We start from the raw sequence: 25,001 nt of genomic DNA, 5'->3' as shown, positions 1-25,001 counted from the left end.
AGAGTTCTCAAGATTTTTACTTGATTTGTAGCGTTTTTGTTTGTGCCAGTTTTTGTCACTTGTACTTGAAAACCAAAGGGAGGCTAAAGCCTAGTTAACGGGTTCCTCGCTGACTCACCTCATACGATCATTTTCCAGGCGAGATTTCAGGCTTCATTTTCTTCTCAAGCATACCAGAAAGACCAGTATTAAAGCCTGAAAAGGCAGCTGGGAGTAGGGAGGGAGAGGTTCTGTTATGGGCTCATTTTACCCACTGTATTTGCCTATAAAAACTGATTTTTAGCAGCCCTCATTTTGTAAAATAGACAAGAATGGTCATAACCACTGGTTTAGCATGGGTGAATTCTGTAAGATAAGCTGCTTTACGAATCCGAGGGAATTAGAGAATGAAGTCACAGTGTGTAAAGTATTGGTCTTCAGTAGACATTTGGGCCTTGTGCTGGAGGCCATCAAGATGATAATGACTGTCCCTTCCTTCAAGGAGCCCATAGTCCTAGCAGAAGAGACTACTTGTGAAGTACCAAATGCCTCAGGAATTGTGTGAATTAGAGTGGAAATAAGGAGCAGGAAAGAATCACAGGAGGTTGAGAGTGAGAGGTAGGCAGACCTACCTTGGGGAAGAAGGGGAGATCAATCCAGGCTTGACATGTGGTGTGTGTAGAACCCCTGACTCCAGAAGTGCAAAGCCGTATGTGTGTAAGATACAGAGCTTCCTGGGCCTGTACTCTGTTTTCAGTACCTGGGTCACCAGAAATAACCCTTCAGGGGTTTCCTTTGGTTTTCATCAGGTGTGCCCTGCCTCTTGAGAGGAAGTCTCAGTCCACTGTGATGCTTCAGTTGCTCTACTTCATAGATGTTAAAGGAGCCATTGGCTTATAGATTAGCTGTGAAACATTCATTTTATCTTTTCAGAGTTTGCTTTTTACATGCCAAATTTATTTGGAGATAAAGACTTGATTTTTACCCAAAGGTTGTTTTCAAGGCGGATGGTGTTCTGACGGCCTTCAGCGGGGTAGGGAAGTTGTCTAATTGCTAAGCTAGGTCCCATTCAGATGACCTCAGTAAAGGTGCTGTGTGCCCATTTTCTCTTTGAAAGACTGTGCTAAAATGCATATTTTGATTGAGTAGGTTTGGGGCCTGAGTTTGCATTTCTAACAAGCTCCAGGGCAACGCCAGTGCCACTGGTCCTTGGGCCATTCATGAGTAGCACTGAGTTTGCTTGCTAAGGAATCAAAGCTACCCGTAGTTTTCACAAAAGCCTCTAGATGTCCCCATCATCTATGAGATCTTGCTCCTAGAGTTACAACCAGTAGCTTCCAAGCACTGAGAATGAAATATGAGCAATTTACTTGAAATAGAGGCTTAGCTAAAAACTGGTGTTTGGATCATTGTTTCTATGTGGGACTGACTCTGGTAAAAAAAAAAAAAAGTTTACTCTTTCAGGAAAAAGATGTCTTGAAATCAAATTGTCCAAGAACTTCCAAGCTACCTGCTTTATTTACCATGAAATGTGAAATCCAAATAAAAATCCAATCTCAAAAATTATCAGTTAGACCTACATGAAAGTTACCAGTAGAGAATTATTTCCACAGTCTTAAAACATGGATTTTTTTTTAAAAGAAGCCAGGGTAAATACTAGTAATTTTATCACCATAAATTCACCTGTGAAGTTCACAAGTGTAAATAAAGTCTTCCAAAGCCTCCTGTGTAGACCATCCAGTCTCCTCCAAGGCGGGGGCATTTACAATAATAAAGGTTAATGCAGAACTGAATAAGCTCATTAGCCCTCACAGCATGCCTATGAAGTGACCATTTTATTATCCCCATCTTAGAGGTGGGGAAACTGAGGCATAGAACAGTTAAGTAACACCCAAAGTGACATATCAGAAAAGGGGCCATTCAGTTAATCACTATACTAGATTGCCATTCATGCTCAAACAACATTTATTGAATAAGTTAATGTTTTCAATTTCCAAATAAGCATAATGGTGTGTTCCTTGTTAACTGTCCTTCCAAGGGTTTCACGAGCTTGAGTGTAGATAACTCAGCACTGGTGTACTAGCGACTGCTCTGTGGAAGGTTTGAGTTCAGCTCTGACATCACTCTGAATGACTAAAACATACAATATGCATACATAATGTAGCTTTTCAATTTCACTTTCTTGGTATCCTCACACAGGTGCTTATCTGATTTATGCAGCTGTTTGTCTTGCCTTTTTTTTTCTTTCCTCTTTCGTAAATTATCAATATGTATATTCTTATTGCCATTTTGTTAATTGTTTTGGATTTGTTTTTGTAAGTCTTTTTCTTTCTCTATTGCTGTTTGAATTAAAGGCAGGAGCACATTTGGTGAGCTCTTGAGGAAGGAACAGACCTGGCATTGAGTGTTATCTAAGAGACTGAAATGAACATATGAATCAATTTGGCTGTGACAGATCTGGTGCTAGGATTCACCTTATTGTATGGGGAGGCCAGCCTCAAAGCCACTGAGCCTATGAAATTAGTCAAGTCCCATGATTTCGAGACAGCAGTTTCTTCCTAGGACAAGATGGCTCTTAGGCCAGTGGCTTCAATAACTCAGGTGATTTTGAAAAATGCATTAAGCTCTTCCAAAATCTAGTGACCTTGTTACCTGCTCAGGTTATGAGAACAGAGTCCCAGGAAAGAGGCTCGTAGGTCTTTTGCCAGTGGTGTCTGAGAAGATGCTCACAGTCACAAGCATTTGAAAGTTGCAAACTTAAAGCCAAGAAAGTGCACCCAGTACTCGGCCTAACTTGTTTTTAATGGGCTATGATAACATTGATATGAGACCTCGTGATTTTCCCATGGCTCTGGGAGTTTCCAAAACCCAAATATCTCCAGACTGGAGCCCACCAGCTTCCTCTTGCTTTTGGTGGACTCCAGCTGTGGAAACCTGCTGATTATTTGCTGCTCTGTTTCAGTTCCCTTTGTAGAGGAGCCACGCCCAGGGCTGACTGCCCTGGCCAACTCAAGCTCCTGGGTGAGATGGTTGCCCGGTTTCGTCTAACAGGTTGGCAAAAAGTTGATATGCAGACACGGGACAGGGCACAAGTGGGTGCCCGTGTTAAGTAGGCCTCAGATGGGCCACCAGAGCTGCCCGAAAGTATTTGGGTGATTATTGACAGTGGCCATCTTAAGGCCTGACTTCAACTTCTTTGCAACCACAATCACCCAAAAGAGACTGCTTGCTGCCTGGCAGCGAGTCCCCGGTGGGTGGGCGGCGCCTGCAAGCGGCCTCGAGACGCCCTCCGGGACACCATCCGGGTTTCGGTTCCCGGCCGGCGTCTGGCTCGCCCTGGGTCACATGGGAGGCGAGCTCTGCCCGCCTGCGGTTCCCGTGGCAACGCCAATCCCCGGCCAATCCGGGCCTCGGAAGTGCCGGCGCCCGCCCGCCCACCGTGGGCTGGAAAGGGCCGTGGAGGGCGGGCGGCAGAGGGACCGGTTGCCGACCTGGCCATGCTTCGCGGCCTGCGGAGTCCGCTCTGGCCCCTGCTCCTGCTCCTGCTCCTGCTCCTGCTGCTGCCGCCCCCGGGCACGTGGGGACACGGCGGCCGCGCGAGGGCGAGGGAGGGGGCCGAGGAGGCGGGCTCGGCCGGGTCCTGGCCGGCCTTCCAGGGCCTGCGGGAGCGGCTGAGGGCGGCCGGCGCCCTCTGCAGACGCTACTGGGCTCTCTTCCGCTGCCGCGTGTGGCCCGACGGCTGTAGGCAGGTTGAGGAGGCGCCGGCGCGGCCCCTGGGTAAGACCCGCCGGCTCAGGAGGGCGGGAGCGCGCGGGCTGGATGCGCGAGGCACGATGGAATCCGGGCACGGAGGTCAGAGCCTCGCGCGTGCCCTGGGCCATTGTGATCGGGGTCACCAGGCGGGCGCCTTAGCCGCCGGCTTTGCTATTCCGCCCAGCCTTTGGGCCAGGCTGAGGGCAGGGAGCCTCTGCGGGACCAGGAAGGCCCGTCACTGCCCTCGTTCCCAGCCCTGGCGCAGCGCCCTTGTGCATACGAGTGGGCCTGGCTGCGCTCCCCCACGTCGCGCGTTCTTAACTCCTCCAGACGGCTCACACTTCCTTGCTGTCTCCGAACCTGCCCTGGCATTATTCCAAGGAGCTGCTCTTGCCCACCTTCTTGATGGCTTTAAGGAAAGTCCCCGGTTGGCTACACCCCCAAGTACCTTCTTCCCCTTTGCTGCTTCTGGCGGCGGAGGCTGGGCTATGAGTCCACCGGACCTGAGTTCTGATTTATTCTCTGTCACTGACAAATTGTGAGGCAGGGTTGTCACGTCACCGTCGTGGACCCAGTGATCTCTGAGGCTCCTTGCAGTCGATGTCGTTAATTCTAGGTCCTGTTATAGTACTGTAATGGTAATGCTGCAGTGGTGTTAGAAACATCTTCCGTTTAAATCGAGAGTTCTAAATTCCAGTGAATGGTTTTTGTTTCGTTTTTGCTAATGCTGGGCATATGCAAATTGACATTTGATAAAAGAATTGAGATACTTGGGGTTGGCCGTGATCAGATGATTCTGCAATCCAAAGCAAGTAGGAAGAATGATAATCACCAGTTACTGTGTGTCTCCCTCCTAGGCTCCAAACTCCTTGCAGGCAGGGCCTGGGTTTCTTATGCGTCTGGCACAAATGCTTAAGGCTTATTTGTTGAGTAAACTGAGCTTTTGCTGCAGCTGGAGCTGCATCTGTATATAGCAAGGCCATCTACTTCCTCATAGCCGGAGGTGCCCACTTGTGCCCATTCCCTAGTGCAGCACAAGGAAGGCCCAGGGCAGAGCAGCGGGGAGTGGCTCTGGAGAGAGGACGGGAGAAGGGAGGCAGTGCTCAGCTCTCCCTGGGGCCTGGGCTCCGTCCCTGTCTCACAGCTCCTCCTTTTCCAGGCTGGAGCCTTCCCCTGTTGGGCCAGCAGTACCTGGATATCCTGACCACCTGGTACTGCAGCTTCAAGGACTGTTGTGACAGTGGGGACTGCAGGATCATCAATAACTTCACAGGTTGGACCTTACATGGCCCTAAGGCCCAGGAATCTGTGGGGAGGGGAGGCAATTCAGGAAAATGCTAGGGTGAAGGGACCCAACCTCAGCCTGCCCACAGCTGGCAGCACACCCTCCCTGTCTCCACCACGGCTCCTGATCAAAACCCTGCAACCTCATGGCTGAGAGGAAGGAAGGCCTTGGAGGAGGGCTTTGCACACACTAGCTGCCTTCAGTAGGTGTTTGCTGAGTTGAATTAGAATGAATAAAATGAGGGTGTCTCCATAAAATATTTAGGGGGTCCTGAAACTTCTGGGTGGGAGCAACTTCCTCCTCTGGATAGGATTCTGCCAACCCTTCTGGGGTGTCTTCAGGGCCTTCAGAAAGGGTCAAGTCAACCTTGATTTCTCAAACTCTTCAGAAAATAGCCCTGAATCTCTTCCGCTACAAGGTCTGCCCAGTGGCTTCTTGTCCTGAGGCCACCAAACAGGATGGCTCCCACTTCATAGACGTTCAGAGGTGCTCAGTCTCTCGGCTGTCGCCGAGCCTGGTGGGGACGCGCCTGTGCGCACCTCTCAGCATGGCTCTTTCCTGGCCCTAGGCCTAGAGGCGGACCTGCGCGTGCGCCTGCACGGCCAGCACCTGGCCCGGGAGCTGGTCCTGACAGCAGCCAGGGGCTACTTGGAGCTGCCCTGGCCAGACAAGGCCCTGGCTCTCTCGTTCCACGGCTGGTCTGGCACAGGCAAGAACTTCGTGGCGCGGATGCTGGCGGAGAACCTGTACCGGGACGGGCTGAGGAGCGACTGTGTCAAGGTGTTCATCGCCACGTTGCACTTCCCTCACCACAAGTATGTGGACCTGTACCAGGTGAGGCCGGCTGTGCCGGGGAGCTGGGCCAGCGGGGCTGGGTCCGGCTGAGGCTCCGGCAGCTGAGGCGCAGGCCCCTGTGCTGGGAGGGGGGCTGAAGCCAGCCCTGGGTGTGGCGGTTGGAGGACAGGGGCGCCGTTGCGAGGGAACCTATAACCCACAGAGGCATCCACTCCACACAGATGAGGCCCTGAACACGTGGAGGAAAGAGTGATGTCCCAAACACTATTCGTGCCGAGCTGTCGCCCTCCCAGCCATACAGGAGAGGCCAGACACTGAGCTTAACCAGACACTTCGTGTGTTAATTTTTCTGTCGCAGAAGTAGTGGAAGTGCCTCAGGAAGTGTGGAACAGAGAAAGCAAAAACTTTATCATGATCTCCCCACACGGACACCACCACAGTTAGCATTTTGGTGTACTTCCTTCAGGCCATTCCCCTGCTCTCTTTTATGTCACTGTAATTATATTGGACAGAAAGTTGCATATCCCACTTTTGTAAAACAGGCTTATCGTAAGTAATTTTTCCATGTCTTCCCAAAACTACTCATTATATGTCAACAAGTGGAGGGCAGAAAGTGTCTCTGCTGCTCTGCTATTTTGAGTTTCATTCATTCAGACATGTTAGCCATACGATGACCAAACCCCACTGCAGCATGACGGAGGTGACTGTGTCTACCTTTGGCTTTTAGTTCCAATATTTGGAGTGTGTTAACCTGGGAAGATTATGTAAGCCTTTGAGGACAGATTGCCTGGCAGTTTCAGTGCGGCCCAGGAGGGCAGGGGTAGGCTAACGTGTTCTAAGGGCAGGCAGCTGGTCAGCTGGGCCTTCCCAGAAAGAACTGGCTGGCTTTGCAGTAAAACAGCTGTGAATCTCAGCTTCCCCACTGTGAAAACCGACGTGTGCACTCTCTCTCTCATACCCTGCCCATCCTCTCACACACACTCTGGGGAGACAGGGGGCTGAAGTCAGAATCCAGGAAGGCTAGAGGTGGATGGTGAGTGTGGGCTCTGCTAAAACACCCCACCCTGGGGCAGGAGTTGGCCCTGTTCTCCTGAACCCTGTAGAGCAGCATCTTTTCACTAGAGCGCTTACTATCCTGCCTGGGGTGGGGAACCCCAGTTTTGAGTTGGCTGGGTCCCAGACAGGTCCTCCCCTGGGTTCTTCCCTGAGAGCCCAGCCTGGTGCCAGCGGGTGCGCTGCTTGTGGGAGTTCAAGACAGCACCTGTGGGCATTCGAGCCTATCTCTGCCTATCACCCCCGTGTGAGAGCCTGACTCCTATCCTTGGGGAGGGTGAGTTAGGGTTAGTTCTGGGAGGGAACCTCATCCTGAAGGGGAGGGAGCATGGCTGGGGCCATTTCCCAAGGGCCCTCTCCCTTTCCCCAGGCTGGCTCCACCTAGTTGGCTTTCAAACCTCAGGGCACAGGAGAATCACCTGGGAAGCTCATTAGAGGCAGATGCCCTAGCTCCACCCCCAGAGGTTTGGATTGGTGGTTCTGCGGTGGAACCCAGCTCCAGGTGATCCATTGCAGGTGCCCTGGGGAAACCAGTGCCTCACCAGGGCCCTCGGGGCTAGAAGGTGCCTCCCACTGCACCTCAGCAGCTCCCCGTATTCTGTGCAGGAGCAGCTGGCAAGCCAGATCAGGAAGACGCAGGAGCACTGCCACCAGACCCTGTTCATTTTAGATGAGGCTGAGAAGCTGCACCCAGGACTCCTGGAGGCCCTCAGGCCACACCTGGAACGCCAGGCCCCCGAGAACCCGAGGGCCAAGTCCCCGAGAACCATCTTTCTTTTTCTCAGGTGAGGTCTGGGGAACAAAAGTCAGGAGGACTGGGTGAGGGGAGGAAGAACCCTGTCCAGGCGCTGTGTGTGCCAGGCCTGGGAGCTGTTACTTGGCCTGTAAGCCGGCGGTGGAGGGCTTCCACGCTCTCCTAGGCTGCCCACTCTTTTCCAAAAGGGAGACCAACACAAACTCCGGGAGAGAAAACAGAAGCCCAGCTGACTGGGTGGCAGCAGGGGCGGGGAGCCTTAGGTCTCCCTGCTTCTGCCTTGATTCTGCCAAGCACTTCTGAAGGACTCTGACATCCCCTCCCCCAGCACAGGCCAGCTAACTAACTCCCAGGACCAGCCTGGGGAGAACAAGCTGTCCCTCATCTGACCTCCTCCATGGTTCTCTTAGGATGGGGAGGCTCCCCTCAGACTCCCCAGTTAGTACATAGCCTCCTGAGGGAGGGACACTGGGAGTCCCCTCTTAGAAGGACATTAAGTGTTCTTTTTTAATTGAGGTATAATTGACATATTAGTTTCAGATGGACAACGTGATTAGCTATTTGTTTATATTGTGAGGTGATCACAATAAGTCTAGTTAACATCTGTCACCATACTAGTTACAAAACCTTTTTGTTCTTGTGATGAGAACTTTTAATATGTACTCTCTTAGCAACTTCCAAATATGCACTACAGTATTATTTACTAAAGCCACCATGCTGTACATTACATCCCCATGACTTATTTATTACTTGAAGTTTGTACAGTATTTGTCTTATTTGTCTTTCTCTGTCTGACCTATTTCACTCAGCATAATGCCTTCAAGGTCCATCCATGTTGTTGCAAATAGCAAGATTTCCTTCTTTTTCATGGCTGAATAATATTCCATTATATATATATATGTATGTATATGTATACACACACATACACACACTTTTTTCTATATCCATTCATCTGTTGATGGACACAGGTTATTTCTTACCTTGGCTATTGTGAATAATGCTGCAGTGAACATGGGAGTGCAGATATCTTCTCAAGTTAGTGTTTTCATTATCTTTGGATAAATGCCCAGAAGTGGAATTGCTGGATCATATGGTAGTTATATTTTTAATTTTTTGAGGAACCTCCATACTGTTTTACATAGTGGTTGCACCAATTTATATACCCACCAACGATACACAAGTGTTCCCTTTTCTCCACAGCCTTACCAACACTGGTTATTTCTTGTCTTTTTAATGATAGCCATTCTAAGAGGTATGAGGTGGTATCTCATACCTGCTATGATTTGCATAATATCCCCCGTGATTAGTGATGTTGAGCACCTTTTTGTCTACCTGTTTTTTTTTGCTATTGAGTTGTATGAGTTCTTTATATATTTTGGATACTAACCCCTTATCAGATATATGATTTGCAAGTATTTTCTCCCATTCAGTAGGTTGCTGTTTTGTTTTGTTTCATTATTTATTTATTTATTTGGCCACACCGGGTCTTAGTTGTGCCACACAGGATCTTCGTTGCTGCGTGCGGGATCTTTAGGTATGGCATGCGGGCTCTTTTACTTGCGGCACGTAGCCTGTTAGTTGCAGCATGCGGGATCTCGTTCCCTGACCAGGGATCGAACCTGGGCCCCCTACATTGGGAGTGCAGAGTCTTAACCACTGGACCTCAGTGAAGTCCCTGCCTTTTTGTTTTGTTGATGGTTTCCTTTGCTGTGCAGGAGCTTTTTGGTTTAATGTAGTCCCACTTGTTTATTTTTGATTTTGTTGCCTTAGCTTTTGGTGTCAAATCCAAAAAATATTTGCTAAGACCAATGTCAAGTAACTTACCGCCTATGTTTTCTCTTAGGAATTTTATGGTTTCAGGTCTTAAGTTCGAGTCTTTAATCCATTTTTAAAATTTTTTTATTTCCTATTGGAGTATAGTTGATTAACAATGTTGTGTTAGTTGCAGGTGTACAGCAAAGTGATTCAGTTATACATACACATGTATCTATTCTTTTTCAAATTCTTTTCCCTTTAGGTTATTACAGAATATTGAGCATAGCACCTTGTGCTATACAATAGGTCCTTGTTGGTTATCTATTTTAAATATAGTAGTGTGTATATATCAATCCCAAACTCCCAGTTTATCCCTCCCCCACACCTTTCTCCTTTGGTAACCATAAGTTTATTTTCTAAGTCTGTGAATCTGTTTCTGGTTTGTAATAAGTTCATTTGCATCATTTTTTTTTTTTAGACTCCACATATAAGTGATATCATATGATATTTGTCTTTCTCTGTCTGACTTACTTCACTTAGTATTATAATCTCCAGGTCCATCCATTATTTCATTCTTTAATGGATGAGTAATATTCCACTGTATATATGTACCACATCTTTATCCATTCCTCTGTTGATGGACATTTAGGTGCATGGGTTTATCTCTGGGCTTTCTATCCTGTTCCATTGATCTATATTTGTTTTTGTGCCAGTACCATACTGTTTTGATGCCTGTAGCTTTGTAGTATACTCTGAAGGCAGGGATCCTGATTCCTCCAGCTCTGTTATTCTTTCTTAAGATTGCTTTGGCTATTTGGGGTCTTCTGTGTCTCCATACAAATTATAAAATTTTTTGTTCTATTTCTGTGAAAAAATGCCATTGGTACAATAACTTGATAGGGATTGCATTGAATCTGTACATTGCCGCGGGTAGTATAGTCATTTTGACAGTATTGATCCTTCTAATATAAGAACATGGTATATCTTTACATCTGTTTCTGTCATCTTTGATTTCTTTATCAGCGTCTTACAGTTTTCGGAGTACAGCTCTTTTGGCTCCTTAAGTAGGTTTATTCCTAGGTATTTTATTCTTTTTGATGCGATGATAAATGGGATTGTTTCTTTAATTTCCCTTTCTGATCTTTTGTTGTTAGTGTATAGAAATGCAACAGATTTCTGTGTATTAATTTTGTATCCTGTCACTTTACCAAATTCATTGATGAGCTCTAGTAGTTTTCTGGTAGCATCTTTAGGATTTTCTGTGTATTGTATCATGTAATCTGCAAACAGTGATGGTTTTACTTCTTTTCCAATTTGAATTCCTTTTCTTTTTATAGCTTTTTCTTCTCTGATTGCCATGGTTAGGACTTCCAAAACCTATGTTGAATAAAAGTGGCGAAAATGAGGGGGCTTCCCTGGTGGTGCAGTGGTTAAGAATCCGCCTGACAATGCAGGGGACACGGGTTCGAGCCCTGGTCTGGGAAGATCCCATATGCCACGGAGCAACTAAGCCCGTGCGCCACAACTACTGAGCCTGCACTCTAGAGCCTGCGAGCCACAACTGCTGAGCCCATGTGCCACAGCTACTGAAGCCCGTGCACCTAGAGCCCATGCTCCACAAGACAAGCCACCGCAATGAGAAGACCGCACACTGCAACGAAGAGTAGACCCTGTGTTATCTATACATATTAGTGTATATATGTCAATCTCAATCTCCCAATTCATCCCCCCCCACCCCCCCACTGCTTTCTCCCCTTGGTGTCTGTACGTTTGTTCTCTACTTCTATGTCTCTGTTTCTGCCTTGCAAACCGGTTCATCTGTACCATTTTTCTAGATTCCATATATATGCATTAATATATGATATTTGTTTTTCTCTTTCTGACTTACTTCACTCTGTATGACAGTCTCTAGGTCCATCCACATCTCTATAAATGACCCAATTTCGTTCCTTTTTATGGCTGAGTAATATTCCATTGTATATATGTACCACATTTTCTTTATCCATTCATCTGCTGATGGGCATTTAGGTTGCTTCCATGACCTGGCTATTGTAAATAGTGCTACAATGAACATTGGGGTGCATGTGTCTTTTTGAATTATGGTTTTCTCTGGGTATATGCCCAGTAGTGGGATTGCTGGGTCATATGGTAATTCTATTTTTAGTTTTGTAAGGAACCTCCATACTGTTCTTCATAGTGGCTATATCAATTTACATTCCCACCAACAGTGCAAGAGGGTTCCCTTTTCTCCACACCCTTTCCAGCATTTGTTGTTTGTAGATTTTCTGATGATGCCCATTCTAACTGGTGTGAGGTGATACCTCATTGTAGTTTTGATTTGCATTTCTCTAATAATTAGTGCTGTTGAGCAGCTTTTCATGTGCCTCTTGGCCATCTGTATGTCTTCTTTGGAAAAATGTCTATTTAGGTCTTCTGCCCATTTTTGGATTTTTTGTTTTTTTAATATTGAGCTGCATGAGCTGTTTATATATTTTGGAGATTAATCCTTTGTCCATTGATTTCATTTGCAAATATTTTCTCCCATTCTGAGGGTTGCCTTTTCATCTTGTTTATAGTTTCCTTTGCTGTGCAAAAGCTTTTAAGTTTCATTAGGTCCCATTTGTTTATTTTTGTTATTTCCATTACTCTAGGAGGTGGGTCAGAAAAGATCTTGCTGTGAGTTATGTCAAAGAGTGTTATTCCTATGTTTTCCTGTAAGAGTTTTATGGAGTCCAGTCTTACATTTAGGTCTTTAATCCATTTTGAGTTTATTTTTTTGTATGGTGTTAGGGAGTGTTCTAATTTCATTCTTTTACATGTACCTGTCCAGTTTTCCCAGCACCACTTATTGAAGAGACTGTCTTTTCTCCATTGTATATCCTTGCCTCCTTTGTCATAGATTAGTTGACCATAGGTGCGTGGGTTTATCTCTGGGCTTTCTGTCCTGTTCCATTGATCTATATTTGTTTTTGTGCCAGTACCATATTGTCTTGATTACTGTAGCTTCATCGTATAGTCTGAAGTCAGAGTCTGATTCCTCCAGCTCCACTTTTTTCCCTCAAGATTGCTTTGGCTATTTGGGGTCTTTTGTGTCTCCATGCAAATTTTAAGACGTTTTGTTCTAGTTCTGTAAAAAATGCCATTGGTAATTTGATAGGGATTGTATTGAATCTGTAGATTGTTTTGGGTAGTATAGTCATTTTCACAATATTGAGTCTTCCAGTCCAAGAACATGATATATTTTTCCATCTGTTTGTGTCATCTTTGATTTCTTTCATCAGTGTCTTATAGTTTTCTGAGTACAGGTCTTTTACCTCCTTAGGTTGGTTTATTCCTAGGTATTTTATTCTTTTTGTTGCAGTGTTGAATGGGACTGTTTCCTTAATTTCTCTTTCTGATCTTTCGTTGTTAGTGTATAGGTGTGCAAGCTATTTCTGCGCATTTTGTATCCTGCAACTTTACCAAATTCACTGATTAGCTCTAGTAGTTTTCTGGTGGCATCTTTAGGATTATCTATGTATAGTATCATGTCATCTGCAAACAGTGACAGTTTTGCTTCTTCTTTTCCAGTTTGGATTCCTTTTATTTCTTTTTCTTCTCTGATTGCTGTGGCTAGGACTTCCAAAACTATGTTGAATAATAGTGGCAAGAGTGGACATTCTTGTCTTTTTCCTGATCATAGAGGAAATGCTTTCAGTTTTTCACCTAAGAATGATGTTTGCCGTGGGTTTGTCGTATATGGCCTCTATTATTTTGAGGTAGGTTCCCTCTATGCCCACTTTCTGGAGAGTTTTTATCATAAATGGGTGTTGAATTTTGTCAAAAGCTTTTTCTGCTCTATTGAGATGATCGTATGGCTTTTATTCTTCAATTTGTTAATATGGTTAAATCCCACTTGATCATGGTGTATGATCCTTTTAATGTGTTGTTGGATTCTGTTTGCTAGTATTTTGTTGAGGATTTTTGCATCTATATTCATCAGTGATATTGGTCTGTAATTTTCTTTTTTTGTAGTATCTTTGTCTGGTTTTGGTATCAGGATGATGGTGGCCTCGTAGAATGAGTTTGGGACTGTTCCTTCCTCTGCAATTTTTGGAAGAGTTTGAGAAGGATGGGTGTTAGGTCTTTTCTAAATGTTTGATAGAATTCACCTGTGAAGCCATCTGGTCCTGGACTTTTGTTGGAAGATTTTTAATCTCAGTTTCAACTTCATTACTTGTGATTGGTCTGTTCATATTTTCTATTTCTTCCTGGTTCAGTCTTGGAAGGTTATAACTTTCTAAGAATTTGTCCATTTCTTCCAGGTTGTCCATTTTATTGGCATAGAGTTGCTTGTAGTAGTCTCTTATGATGGTTTGTATTTCTGCGGTGTCCGTTGTAACGTCTCCTTTTTCATTTCTAATTTTATTGATTTGAGTCCTCTCCCTCTTTTTCTTGGAGTCTGGTTAAAGGTTTATCAATTTTGTTTATCTTCTCAAAGAACCAGCTTTTAGTTTTATTGATCTTTGCTATTCCTTTCATTTATTGTTTCTATTTCATTTATTTCTGCTCTGATATTTATGATTTCTTTCCTTATACTAACTTTGGGTTTTGTTTGTTCTTCTTTCTCTAGGTCTTTTAGGTGTAAGGTTAGATTGTTTATTTGAGATTTTTCTTATTTCTTGAGGTAGGCTTGTATTGCTATAAACTTCCCTCTTAGAACTGCTTTTGCTGCATCCATAGGTTTTGGATCATTGTGTTTTCATTGTCATTTGTCTCTAGGTATTTTTTGATTTCCTCTTTGATTTGTTCAGTGATCTCTCGGTTATTTAGTATCGTATTGTTTAGCCTCCATGTGTTTCTGTTTTTTACGTTTTTTTCCCTGTAATTTATTTGTAATCTCATAGCATTGTGATCAGAAAAGACACTTGATATGATTTTAATTTTCTTAAATTTACTGAGGCTTGATTTGTGACCCTAGACGTGATCTATCCAGGAGAATGTTCCGTGTGCACTTGAGAAAGAAGTGTAATCTGCTGTTTTCTGATGGAATGTCCTATAAATATCAATTAAATCTCTCTGGTCTGTTGTGCCATTTAAAGCTTGTGTTTCCTTATTAATTTTCTGTCTGGATGATCTGTCCATTGGTGTAAGTGAGGCATTAAAGTCCCCCATTATTATTGTGTTACTGTCGATTTCCTCTTTTATAGCTGTCAGCAGTTGCCTTATGTATTGAGGTGCTCCTATGTTGGGTGCATATATATTTATAATTGTTCTATCTTCTTGCATTGATCCCTTGATCATTATGTAGTGTCCTTCCTTGTCTCTTGTAACATTATTTTAAAGTCATTTTATTTGATATGAGTATTGCTACTCCTTTCTTTAGATTTCCATTTGCATGGAATATCTTTTTCCATCCCCTCACTTTCAGTCTGTATGTGTCCCTAGGTCTGAAGTAGGTCTCTTGTAGACAGCATATATATGGGTCTTGTTTTTGTATCCATTCAGTGAGCCTGTGTGTTTTGGTTGGAGTATTTAATCCATTCACATTTAAGGTAATTATCCATATGTATGTTCCTATTACCATTTTCTTAATTGCTTTGGGTTTGTTTTTGTAGGTCCTTTCCTTCTCTTGTGTTTCCCACTTCGAGAAGTTCCTCTAGCATTTGTTGTAGAGCTGGTTTGGAGGTGCTGAATTCTCTTAGCTTTTGCTTGTCTGTAAAACTTCTGATTTCTCCATTGAATCTGATTGAGATCCTTGCCGGGTAGAGTAATCTTGGTTGTAGGTTCTTCCCTTTCATCACTTTAAATATATCGTGCCACTCCCTTCTGGCTTGTAGAGTTTCTGCTGAGGAGTCAGCTGTTAACCTTATGGGAGTTCCCTTGTACGTTATTTGTCGTTTTTCCCTTGTTGCTTTTAATAATTTTTCTGTCTTTAATTTTTGTCCATTTGATTACTATGTGTCTCGGCGTGTTTCTCCTTGGGTTTATCCTGCCTGGGACTCTCTGTGTTCCTGGACTTGGTTTACTGTTTCCTTTCCCATGTTAGGGAAGTTTTCAACTATAATCTCTTCAAATATTTTCTCTGGTCCTTTCTCTCTCTCTTCTCTTTCTGGGACCCCTATAATGCGAATGTTGTTGCGCTTAATGTTGTCCCAGAGGTCTCCTAGACTGTCCTCTTTTCTTTTCATTCTTTTTTCTTTATTCTGTTCCGCAGCAGTGATTCCTACCATTCTGTCTTCCAGCTCACTTATCTGTTCTTCTGCCTCAGTTATTCTGCTATTGATTCCTTCTAGTGTATTTTCTATTTCAGTTATTGTATTGTTCATCTCTGTCTGCTTATTCTTTAGTTCTTCTAGGTCTTTGTTAAACATTTATCTTCTAGATCTGTGCTTCCATTCTTTTTCCGAGATCCTGGATCATCTTTACTGTCATTACTCTGAATTCTTTTTCAGGTAGATTGCCTATCTCCACTTCATTTAGTTGTTCTTCTGGGGTTTTATCTTGTTTCTTCATCTGGGACACATTCCTCTGCCTTTTCATTTTGTATAACTTTCTGTGATTGCAGTTGAGCTGGGTGTTGTCCCTCTGGTGGGCAGGGCCATGTCAAGGGGTGTGTTTAGCAGGTAGCTGTATGCTCAGGAAGACTTTAAGCACCCTGTCTGCTGAGGGGTGTGGCTGTGTTCCTGCCCTGTTCGGCCTGAGGTCCCAGCACTGGAGCCTGAAGGCTGTTGTGGGACCAGGTCTTGGTGAGAAAATAGCAGCCTCCAGCAGGGCTCATGCCAATGAGCACTCCCCAGAACTACTGCCACCATTGTCTTTGTCTCCACAATGAGCCACAGCTGCCCCCTGCCCCCTGCCCCCACAGGAGAGCCTCCAGTACCAGCAGGTAGGTCTTGTCTAGGCTCTTATGAGGTCACTGCTTTTTTCCCTGGGTCCTGGTGCACACGAGACGTTGTGTGCACCCTCCAAGAGTGGAGTTTCTGTTTCCCCTAGTCCTGTGAAATTCCTGTGCTCACACCCCACTGGCCTTCAAAGCCAGATTCTCTTGGGGCTCCTCCTCCTGTTGCCAGACCCCCAGGTTGGGGAGCCTGACGTCAGGCTCAGAACTTTCAGTCCTGTGGGAGAACTTCTGTGATATAATTATTTTCTAGTTTGTGGGTTGCCCACCCAGCAGGTATGGGATTTGATTTTATCGCAATTATGCCCCTCCTACCGTCTCATTGTGGCTTCTTCTTTGTCTTTGGTTGTAGGATATCTTGTTTGGTCGGTTCCAGCATTTTTTTGTGGTCGAGTTCATTCTTTTGCATGTAGCTTCCCGGTACCATTTATTGAAGAGACTGTCCTTTCCCCATTGCATATTCATAGCTTCTCTGTTGTAAATTAATTAACCATATATGTGTGGATTTATTTCCAGGCTCTATTCTGTTCCATTTATCTGTGTGTCTGTTTTTATGCCAATACCATACTGCTTTGATTGCTAAAGCTTTGTAATATAGTTGGAAATGTACACACTAGGAGTTCCCTCTTACTGTGTGGCACAGGCTCTAGAAATGGCTTGCAAAAAGTTAATTTTGAAATCAAGCTGTCCAATCCTATCTTTTTATGGCAGCTTCAACAGAAAGTCCTGCCCAAGGTCTGTTAGCAGTCAAGTTTGGGTCCCTGTTGGCCCAACTTGAATGCTTCACAAACAGCTTCTTGCACTCAGTGGAAGCCAAAGCACTCCTCCCCACGGTCACCCGCCTCCTGCAGGCCAGTACATGCTTGCTAGGGGATTTCCCCCAGCTTTAGGGTACACCCTGTGAGGAGAAGTAAGGGATCTGGTTTTTCATCCAGGCTTGGTGTATGTGAAGGAGTGAGCTGTGGAGGGCAGATCTTGTTCCATTGTGGACCCACAAGACAAGGTGGAACTGGTTTAAACTGTTGCTGGGTTGGGATTTTGGTGTGTTAGTGGCAAGTCCTTCCTGGTCTATAAGTAAGGCTGACGGGACACTACAGTGCATTGCAAAGGAGGGCCTTTGGGAGCCCCCGAAGGTGATTTTAAGAGAAAAGCAGAGAAAGCTTTTCTAATATGACTTGAGTGATCAGAATTAGGAGGCAAGGACAGTAAACAACTCTGTGATACTACTTATCACCTTCTGAGGTAGCCCAGAAGTGCAGATCTCTTCCTGTTGCAGTGAATTAGGTAGGGGCTCCAAAATGCAGAGGAAGCAAAATAAGGAATCACTTTGGTTCCCCAAGGCTTCTCCACCCAAGCCAAGCCCGGGCAGGGGACCCCTGGAACCATTCCTGCAGGCACAGTCCTTCCCTCAGAACGGAAGGAAGCCTAGTGCCCAGCTACCTCAGGACGCCCTTTCTATTGCAGGGATCCTTTGACTTCGCGCGTGGCTTCTTCCCCCCTCCACTGCCTGGTTCCTTCCTCCTTCCTCCTACCAGGCCAAGCCCACTTCTGCCTTGTGGCTGTGGCCGACCTTTCCCCAGCTTGGCTCGAGGTGCCAGGGCACTGACATCCCCACCAGTTCTCAGCTTGGAAAACCTCACCCTTGCTGTTGCCAGGATTTCCTAATGCAACCCAGGTGACCCTGCTATCTCTATGCAAATGTTTGCGTTTGTAGTATTTTGGTCATTGACCTGCTGGCAGTGCCCCTGCCCCACCACCTGCCCTTTCCCCCTAGTGACCTGGCGTCTTTGCACTGTCTGAGGCCAGGGAGTCCTGATGAGCAGACAGACATTGGCTGGCAGAGTGGAGGAAGGGCCAGGAAGAGAGCCACTGCAGACAAGCTGCCCTGTGGGGCCTACTGTGGAAGGGGATGCAGAGGCTGCACTGGCCCTGAAGGAGCCTTTGAGCCCCTAGGGAGGAGGATGCACACTGGTGAGAGAGAGGCGAGGACATGGCTTCCAGTTCCAGTGGCCCTGGTGTGGGCCCGGCCCGTGAGAGCCAGTGGTCCCCAACAGGCCTGGGTGGACTGAATGGAGCCCGTGGGCCAGCCAGGCTGTCAGTGCGGTACAGCACCTCGCACCCCTGCCTCGGGCAGCCAGAAAGCAGCACCTCTAAACCCCAAAGTTTTCAGCTAGTCTAGTGATAGGTGGGGGAAGATGGTGTCTCTGGACTTGATTTCTACGATAACCTTACCTGTGTGGTGAGGACTCTTATATTTGAAAGAAAAGCACAGCTGATTCAAATTGATGGTGTAAACAAATCACTAGTGTAAGGCCAGTTGTTTTGTTTAATCCTGAAAAAAATCCTAAACCTGCTATTTGAAGTGAAGTGCTAGCGGCTTTGCTGGCCCCCCTGCAAAGTGGTGGTGTCGGATGGCGGAAAGGAGGTGGTGGCAGCTGAAGCAGGGGGTGTAGTGGGGAGCGGGGCTGTGGCTAGAGTTGCCCCAGCACTCAGCCAGTCCTTCATCTGGGCCTGAGGAATTTGGGGGCCCTGGCCAAGTACCAGAAAACTAACATTGACTGCTTTTGCCCATTTCTACCAAGTACAGAAGGCTCTGGGAATGGAGTCACAGGGCAGGACAGGCACAGTGGAACTCCTCTGGGGATGAGAGCTACTGGCCTCTTCCGTTGAAGCTGTAAAGTGAAGAGGGTATTAATGCCTGTTCTCTTTGGGCTGCTGTCAGGAAAAGAATGGATAGAAAGGGCTTTGAAAAATGAAAAGAACTATACAAATGTCAGTTATTCATGGAATCAAAGGCCTTGTACCCCAGCACATAGCAGGTGCTCACAGAAGTGTCTATTTGTTGACTGACCATTGAATCCAAGGTGACCTAAGGAGGGCTTCTTAAATTGTCTGTTTCAAGTCTCTAATTTTACAAATTAGGAAACTAAGGTTCAGAGAGATTATGATTGAGTCAAGTTTGTATCTGTTCTTCAGGGAAGACTTAGCAGTTAAGGCTGGGTTTTGTGATGATCACAGTTCTGGAGAGGCCTTTGAGTCTCCTTCCTCTGTGGTGAGATTTCATGTCCTGTCCCAGAGCCAGGGGAGAGAGTTCGTCTCTAGAGGTGCCTTCTGTCCCTTGATCCCTTAAGACCTCCCAGTCAGCAGGCAACCTGGGAGGATGTGCAAGGGAATTGAAGTGTTCCGGGAAGGCAACATCTGCTTAAAGGTGTAATTGTTGGTGCCTGAGGAGCTGAAGACTAGGGGTGGGGTTGGAATAGAAAAGGGGCCCAGGTTATGTATTGGGTGAGATAAAGCCTGTAACGTAGAGGAAGAAGAGAGACATTGGCTGTGGGACAAGAGGAGAAATTCAGAAGGGAGGTGGAGATAGATAGTGTAGACAAACATGCAGAGATGTCCATTTATTCAATAAACATTTAATAAATATTGAGTGCCTGATTGGTGCTAGGCACCACAAAGAGGCTAAGCTTATGCTCTCAAGAAACTTAGTCTCAGGTGGCTTTCTGGGTAGAAATGGGGAAGGCACCAGAGTCTGTGCCCCTGGGGCTGAGGAAGTGAATCCTGTTCCTCTCCCTTTCACCCTGGATGCCTGTCCTGCAGTCCATGGAAAGGTAAACCCTCCTTTGCCTCCTGTGAGGAATGCAGGATTGGGCAATCCCTTGGCAGTGGGCAGGTCTTGCCTCAGCTGATGCAACTGTGGTCTTGCGTGTACACAGATAACCTGCCTGGCAGGCCTTACTGCAGGAGAAGGAGTAGGGCCACAGCTTCAGGAAGTAGAAGAGTGTCGTCATAAGCAGCTTCCCCAGCTGCAGATGTCAGGGGAAGTCTGGCTGAGCAGCTGAACTTGAGCAGGGAGCCCCCAGGCTCTCTAGGTGGGGGCTCATGGCCTCAGGTAAAATCTAGCCGTGAGGGGCACACTGGCCCCTACAAGAAGGAAGATTGGATCACTTGGCAGGAAAGGATGCCTGCCCCAGCCTCTCTCTCCTTGCCCGTCCATGGAGGCAGGCAGGGAGAGAACCACCCAGCTCCTCCTCTGTGTCCCAAGCCTGGCCCCTAGGATACACTCAAATGCTAAATGAGAAGACAAATGAGCTAACATACCTGAGTGTCAGAGCTTGATGAGAACAGAATGGAAATACTGGATCCCCACCCCTTCACTTGCCACCTGTCTCCCTGTTTCCTTCACTCATTATAGTCCCTCACTCTGCTGGGCCTGAGGAAAAAGCAGGGCAGAGCTCGGTTTGTTTAAGGAGCTGGCAGAAGGCCTGGGAGGGGAGATGAGTGCAGTGGGGTGGAGAGAAGTATATCAGGGGCGGGGAGGACGACGTGCTGCCAGTCCCAGCCTCCACTTCCTCCTTCCCAGCTTCCCAGCTCTAAGATTTCTTCTCCCCTTCATCTCTCTAACTCACTCCTCGTTCCTGTATTTTAGACCCACAATTCCAGTTGCCCAATGAAATCACAACCCCTGGCGAGGTCACAGGCAAGTGCACAACACTCAAACGTGTGTAAATCCAAGCTGGCCTCTCCACCCTTCTCCTATATTCCACTTTCGCTGAGGGGGCTGCAGGCCACTCAAGGCAGACACTTGATTTCTTTGTTGACCTCCTTTCTCTCACTTCTCACATCCATCAGTTACAAGGTCCTGTCAATTGTGCCTCCTACACTAATTCTAAACCCTTCTCCATTGCCTGCATCACCTCTAAACATGGACTACTGCAAAAAGCTCCCTGACTAGCTTTCTCTTCAATCCAACCACTGTGGCCCAAGAATGATTTTCTTAGGAAGTAAAGTTGATCAGACTACCCTACTACCCTATACTCTCAAGTTCAAAACCCTTCAACAGCTCTCCATGGCCCGTAAGCTAAAATCCACGTGCATGGCTCACAAAGACCTCATGCCAGGCTCAGCCTACCTTTCATGCCTATGCTCCTCCAGCCTCTCCAAGCTACTTGCAGCCCCTGAACCCCACAAGCCCTCTGATTGTCCGTGCCTGGACACGTGCCCTTCCCTGCCTTGTGTCTGATGATCACTACTCAGGCTACATTTGCCCAGAATTCTCATCTTCCCTCTGAAGTCTTCTCCCTGGGCCCCAGTTGCTCCTACATTAGCCCTTGCCACACTGTCCTGGAATCACACACACATGTGCCTCTCCTTCCACACAGAAGTCAAGGGAAAGAACTACATCATACCATCTTTGTGCACTCTGCACCTAGTACCGTCTCTCTCAGTGTTTGTCACAAGCGAGTGAGGCAGGGAGAATGGGTGACAAAGCAGGATGGTGTGTTGTGATAAGATTTCCTGGAGGAGGGGAGGCCCAGGCCCCTCAACCTCCATTCTTCCAGTCACCAACGCAATGGCTTCAGTGGTCAGCTTATTCATTTGGAAGCCAAATATAAAAATAATGAAATCTAAGACATGACACCATAAAACTCCTTGAACAGAACATAGGCAAAACATTTTCTGACATAAATTGTGGCAATATTTTCTTGGATCAGTCTCCCAAGGCAAAAGAAATAAAAGCAAAAATAAACAAATAGGACCTAATCAAACTTAAAAGCTTTTGCATAGCAAAGGAACCCATCAACAAAACGAAAAGACAACCTGCTACGGAATGGGAGAAAATATTTGTAATGCAACCAACAAGGGCTTAATTTCCGAAAGATACAAACAGCTCATACAACTCAATATCAAAAAAAAAAAAAAAAATCAAAAAATGGTCAGAAGACCTACACAGACATTTCTCCAAAGACATACAGATGGCCAACAGGCACATCCAAAGATGCTCAACATCGCTAATTATTAGAGAAATGCAAATCATAACCACAATGAGGGGACTTCCCTGGTCCCCTCACAGTACCCAAGCAATGAGGTGGCGCAGTGGTTAAGAATCCGCCTGCCAATGCAGGGGACACGGGTTCGATCCCTGGTCAGGGAAGATCCCACATGCCGCAGAGCAACTAAGCCCATGCGCCACAACTACTGAGCCTGCACTCTAGAGCCCGCGAGCCACAGCTACTGATCAGCCCGCGGCCCTAGAGCCCATGCTCCACAACAAGAGAAGCCACTGCAATGAGAAGCCCGCGCACCACAATGAAGAGTAGCCCCCGCTCGCCGCAACTAGAGAAAGCCCGCCTGCAGCAACGAAGACCCAATGCAGCCAAAAATAAATTATTTAATTAAATAAATAAAAAAAAAAACCCCACAATGAGGTGTCACCTCACACTGGTCAGAATGGCTATCATCTAAAAGTCTACAAATAATAAATGCTGGAGAGAGTGTCGAGAAAAGGGAACCTTCCTACACTGTTGGTGGGAATGTAAATTGGTGCAGCCACTATGGAAACCAGTGTGGAGGTTCCTCAGAAAACTAAAAATAGAGCTACCATGTAATCCAACAATCCCACTCCTAAGCATATATCCAGAAATGATAAGAATTCTAATTTGAAAAGATACATGCACCCCAGTGTTCATAGCAGCACTCTACAATAGCCAAGACATGGAAACAACCCAAATGCCTATTAACAGACGATTCGTTTAAGAAGATGTGGTATACACACACACACACACCATATGGAATGTTAACCGGCCATAATAAAGAAATATTGCCTTTGCTGGATGGACCTAGAGAATATCATACTAAGTGAAGTAAGTCAGAAAAAGACAAATATTATGTGATATCACTTATATGTGGAATCTAAAAAAATAATACCAATGAATCTATATACAAAACAGAAATAGATCCACAGACGTAGAAAACAAAGTTCTGGTTACCAAAGGGGAAAGGGGGTGTGATAAATTAGGGGTACGGGATTTATAGACACTATATAAAATAGATAAGCAACAAGGATTTACTGTATAACACAGGGAACGATATTCCCAACAATATTGTAATCACCTATAATGGAAAATTTTCCCAACAATATTGTAATCACCTATAATGGAAAATAATCTGAAAAATATATATATATATATAAAACTAAATCACTTTGTTGTTCATCTGAAACTAACCCAATATTGTAAATCAACTCTACTTCAATTTAAAAATACCAACAACAGAATCTGTTAACCGGGCTTGTCTCTTTCAGTAACCTTGGGGGCAATATCATCAATGAGGTAGTCCTGAACCTGCTTAAGGCTGGGTGGTCCCGGGAAGAAATTGGGATGGAGCACTTGGAGCCCCAACTCCAGGCTGAGATTGCGGAATCCACAGGTAAGTGACTCCCAGCCTTGCAGAAAATAAGCCTCTGTTGAGAGGGGAGGAGGGGGGTAATGTGTATGTACTAGAAGGTGTACTCATGAGATAGGGTATTCAGGATCACAGAGGATGCGCCATATAATCATCTCGTTGTCAGCTTCAGATAGGCACTAGAAAAGTGCCAAGAAAGCTGAAGTCCTTTTCTGAAAGTCCTTTGTAAGGGAATAGTTGGCCGTGGCCATACAGGCAGTGGTCTATGGAGTATGCAGACCCTGAGGAAGAAAGTCTCACTGCGAGAGCCTCAGTGGCTCAGCCTCCAGTCGGATAGGCAGGGTCACTCCACCTTCTGCTTTCTGCCATCCAATGAAACCATAACCTGGCAGGCATAGCCCCTCTCCCCCTCTCACACATCCAGTTAATCACGGCCCTGTTTCCCTAAAGGAGGACACAGTTGCATAGTTCTTGACCTAATGTTCAGACAGCCCTCCTGGAGTTGGCATATAAGAACAAACCTTGCCCAGGCCTAAGGGTAGGGGACACCTCACAATTCCAGTTGGGTTCAGCCCCAAGTCAGACTCCATGTAACTTTGCTCTTGATTTTAGACAGTGGCTTTGGACACAGCTGTCTTGTGAAGGAAAACCTGATTGACTTCTTCATCCCCTTCCTGCCACTGGAGTACCGTCACGTGAGGCTGTGTGCACGTGATGCTTTCCTGAGCCAGGAGCTCCTGTATACGGAAGAGGCACTAGATGAAATCGCCAAGATGATGGTGTACGTCCCCAAGGAGGAACAACTCTTCTCTTCTCAGGGATGCAAATCTATTTCCCAGAGAATTAACTATTTCCTGCCTTGAGGGCTAGATGAAAACTTCCCAAAGCTGCCTGCCTTCCACTAATAGGATCCTGGGGCCTGTCAGCACACTGTCCAGGACATAACGGGTTGGAGGGGCAGGCTAGCATCCAGCAGCCACGAGCACAAGTGGTGTGTAAAAGGGAGGCCTTAAATCAGAGACAGAGCCAATTCTTAAAATCACTTGGTGCCTTACAGAGCCACATTCCAAAATGTGGGCCAGCTGGTTGGAGAAGGTCATGTGGGAGATAAATCCCAAGGATTTATTAGCATATCAGCTCCTGCCTGCAGATGCCTGGACTTGGGTGTTGGGCCTGAGGCTGCAGTATCCTCAGTGACAGAGAAGGGAAAAATGAACTTCTGCTTACCAGTGGCAGGAACTGGGTGGGTTAGCTTTCAAGTTGTTATTCCCAGAAGGAAGCTGATGAGCTTCTATCTGTGAGATCAGGAAAGAGCCTCAGGCTGAAGGAAAAAGTGCACAGAGGAAGATTTTTTTTTTTTAAATCAGGTCAGCGTAGGCTAAGACTTGTTCTGCTCTGCAGATTTAAATCAATTAAAATTAAAGAACTTTTTTTTAAGTTATGGACCTTGACATGATTGTATCATATGTAAAGATTAAAATTTTGTATTTTTCTAAAACCCTCAGCTTACTTACCTTCTTACTGAGCCCTAGTAATCGTGCTCACTCAGCAAAATTCCACAT

At 45.9% G+C, this 25,001-nt stretch overlaps 1 protein-coding gene across 2 annotated transcripts; it reads left to right on the top strand.

Annotated features, from left to right (window-relative positions):
* Positions 1–3,424: 3,424 nt before the first annotated feature.
* Positions 3,425–24,937, top strand: TOR3A (torsin family 3 member A). Of its 2 annotated transcripts, XM_061185668.1 has the most exons (6): positions 3,425–3,756; positions 4,892–5,005; positions 5,586–5,851; positions 7,472–7,650; positions 23,339–23,463; positions 24,052–24,937. In XM_061185668.1, the coding sequence occupies exons 1-6, from the start codon at positions 3,477–3,479 to the stop codon at positions 24,300–24,302; spliced, it is 1,215 nt and encodes a 404-aa protein (XP_061041651.1). In that variant the 5' UTR covers positions 3,425–3,476; the 3' UTR covers positions 24,303–24,937. The 2 variants fall into 2 exon arrangements, with proteins under 2 accessions (XP_061041651.1, XP_061041652.1); XM_061185669.1 differs by lacking the exon at positions 4,892–5,005.
* Positions 24,938–25,001: the final 64 nt, after the last annotated feature.

Source organism: Eubalaena glacialis, chromosome 3 (genome assembly GCF_028564815.1).
Source record: "Eubalaena glacialis isolate mEubGla1 chromosome 3, mEubGla1.1.hap2.+ XY, whole genome shotgun sequence".
In the NCBI taxonomy this organism is placed as follows: Eukaryota; Metazoa; Chordata; class Mammalia; order Artiodactyla; family Balaenidae; genus Eubalaena; species Eubalaena glacialis.
This window is presented reverse-complemented; position numbering and strand designations above follow the sequence as displayed.

Excerpts from the sequence above, each read along its gene's own strand:
- TOR3A (XM_061185668.1), top strand. The coding sequence starts at position 3,477 with ATGCTTCGCGGCCTGCGGAGTCCGCTCTGGCCCCTGCTCCTGCTCCTG. Across the intron at positions 5,852-7,471 it reads AGTATGTGGACCTGTACCAG|GAGCAGCTGGCAAGCCAGAT; the intron begins GTGAGGCCGGCT and ends TATTCTGTGCAG. Across the intron at positions 7,651-23,338 it reads ACCATCTTTCTTTTTCTCAG|TAACCTTGGGGGCAATATCA; the intron begins GTGAGGTCTGGG and ends TGTCTCTTTCAG.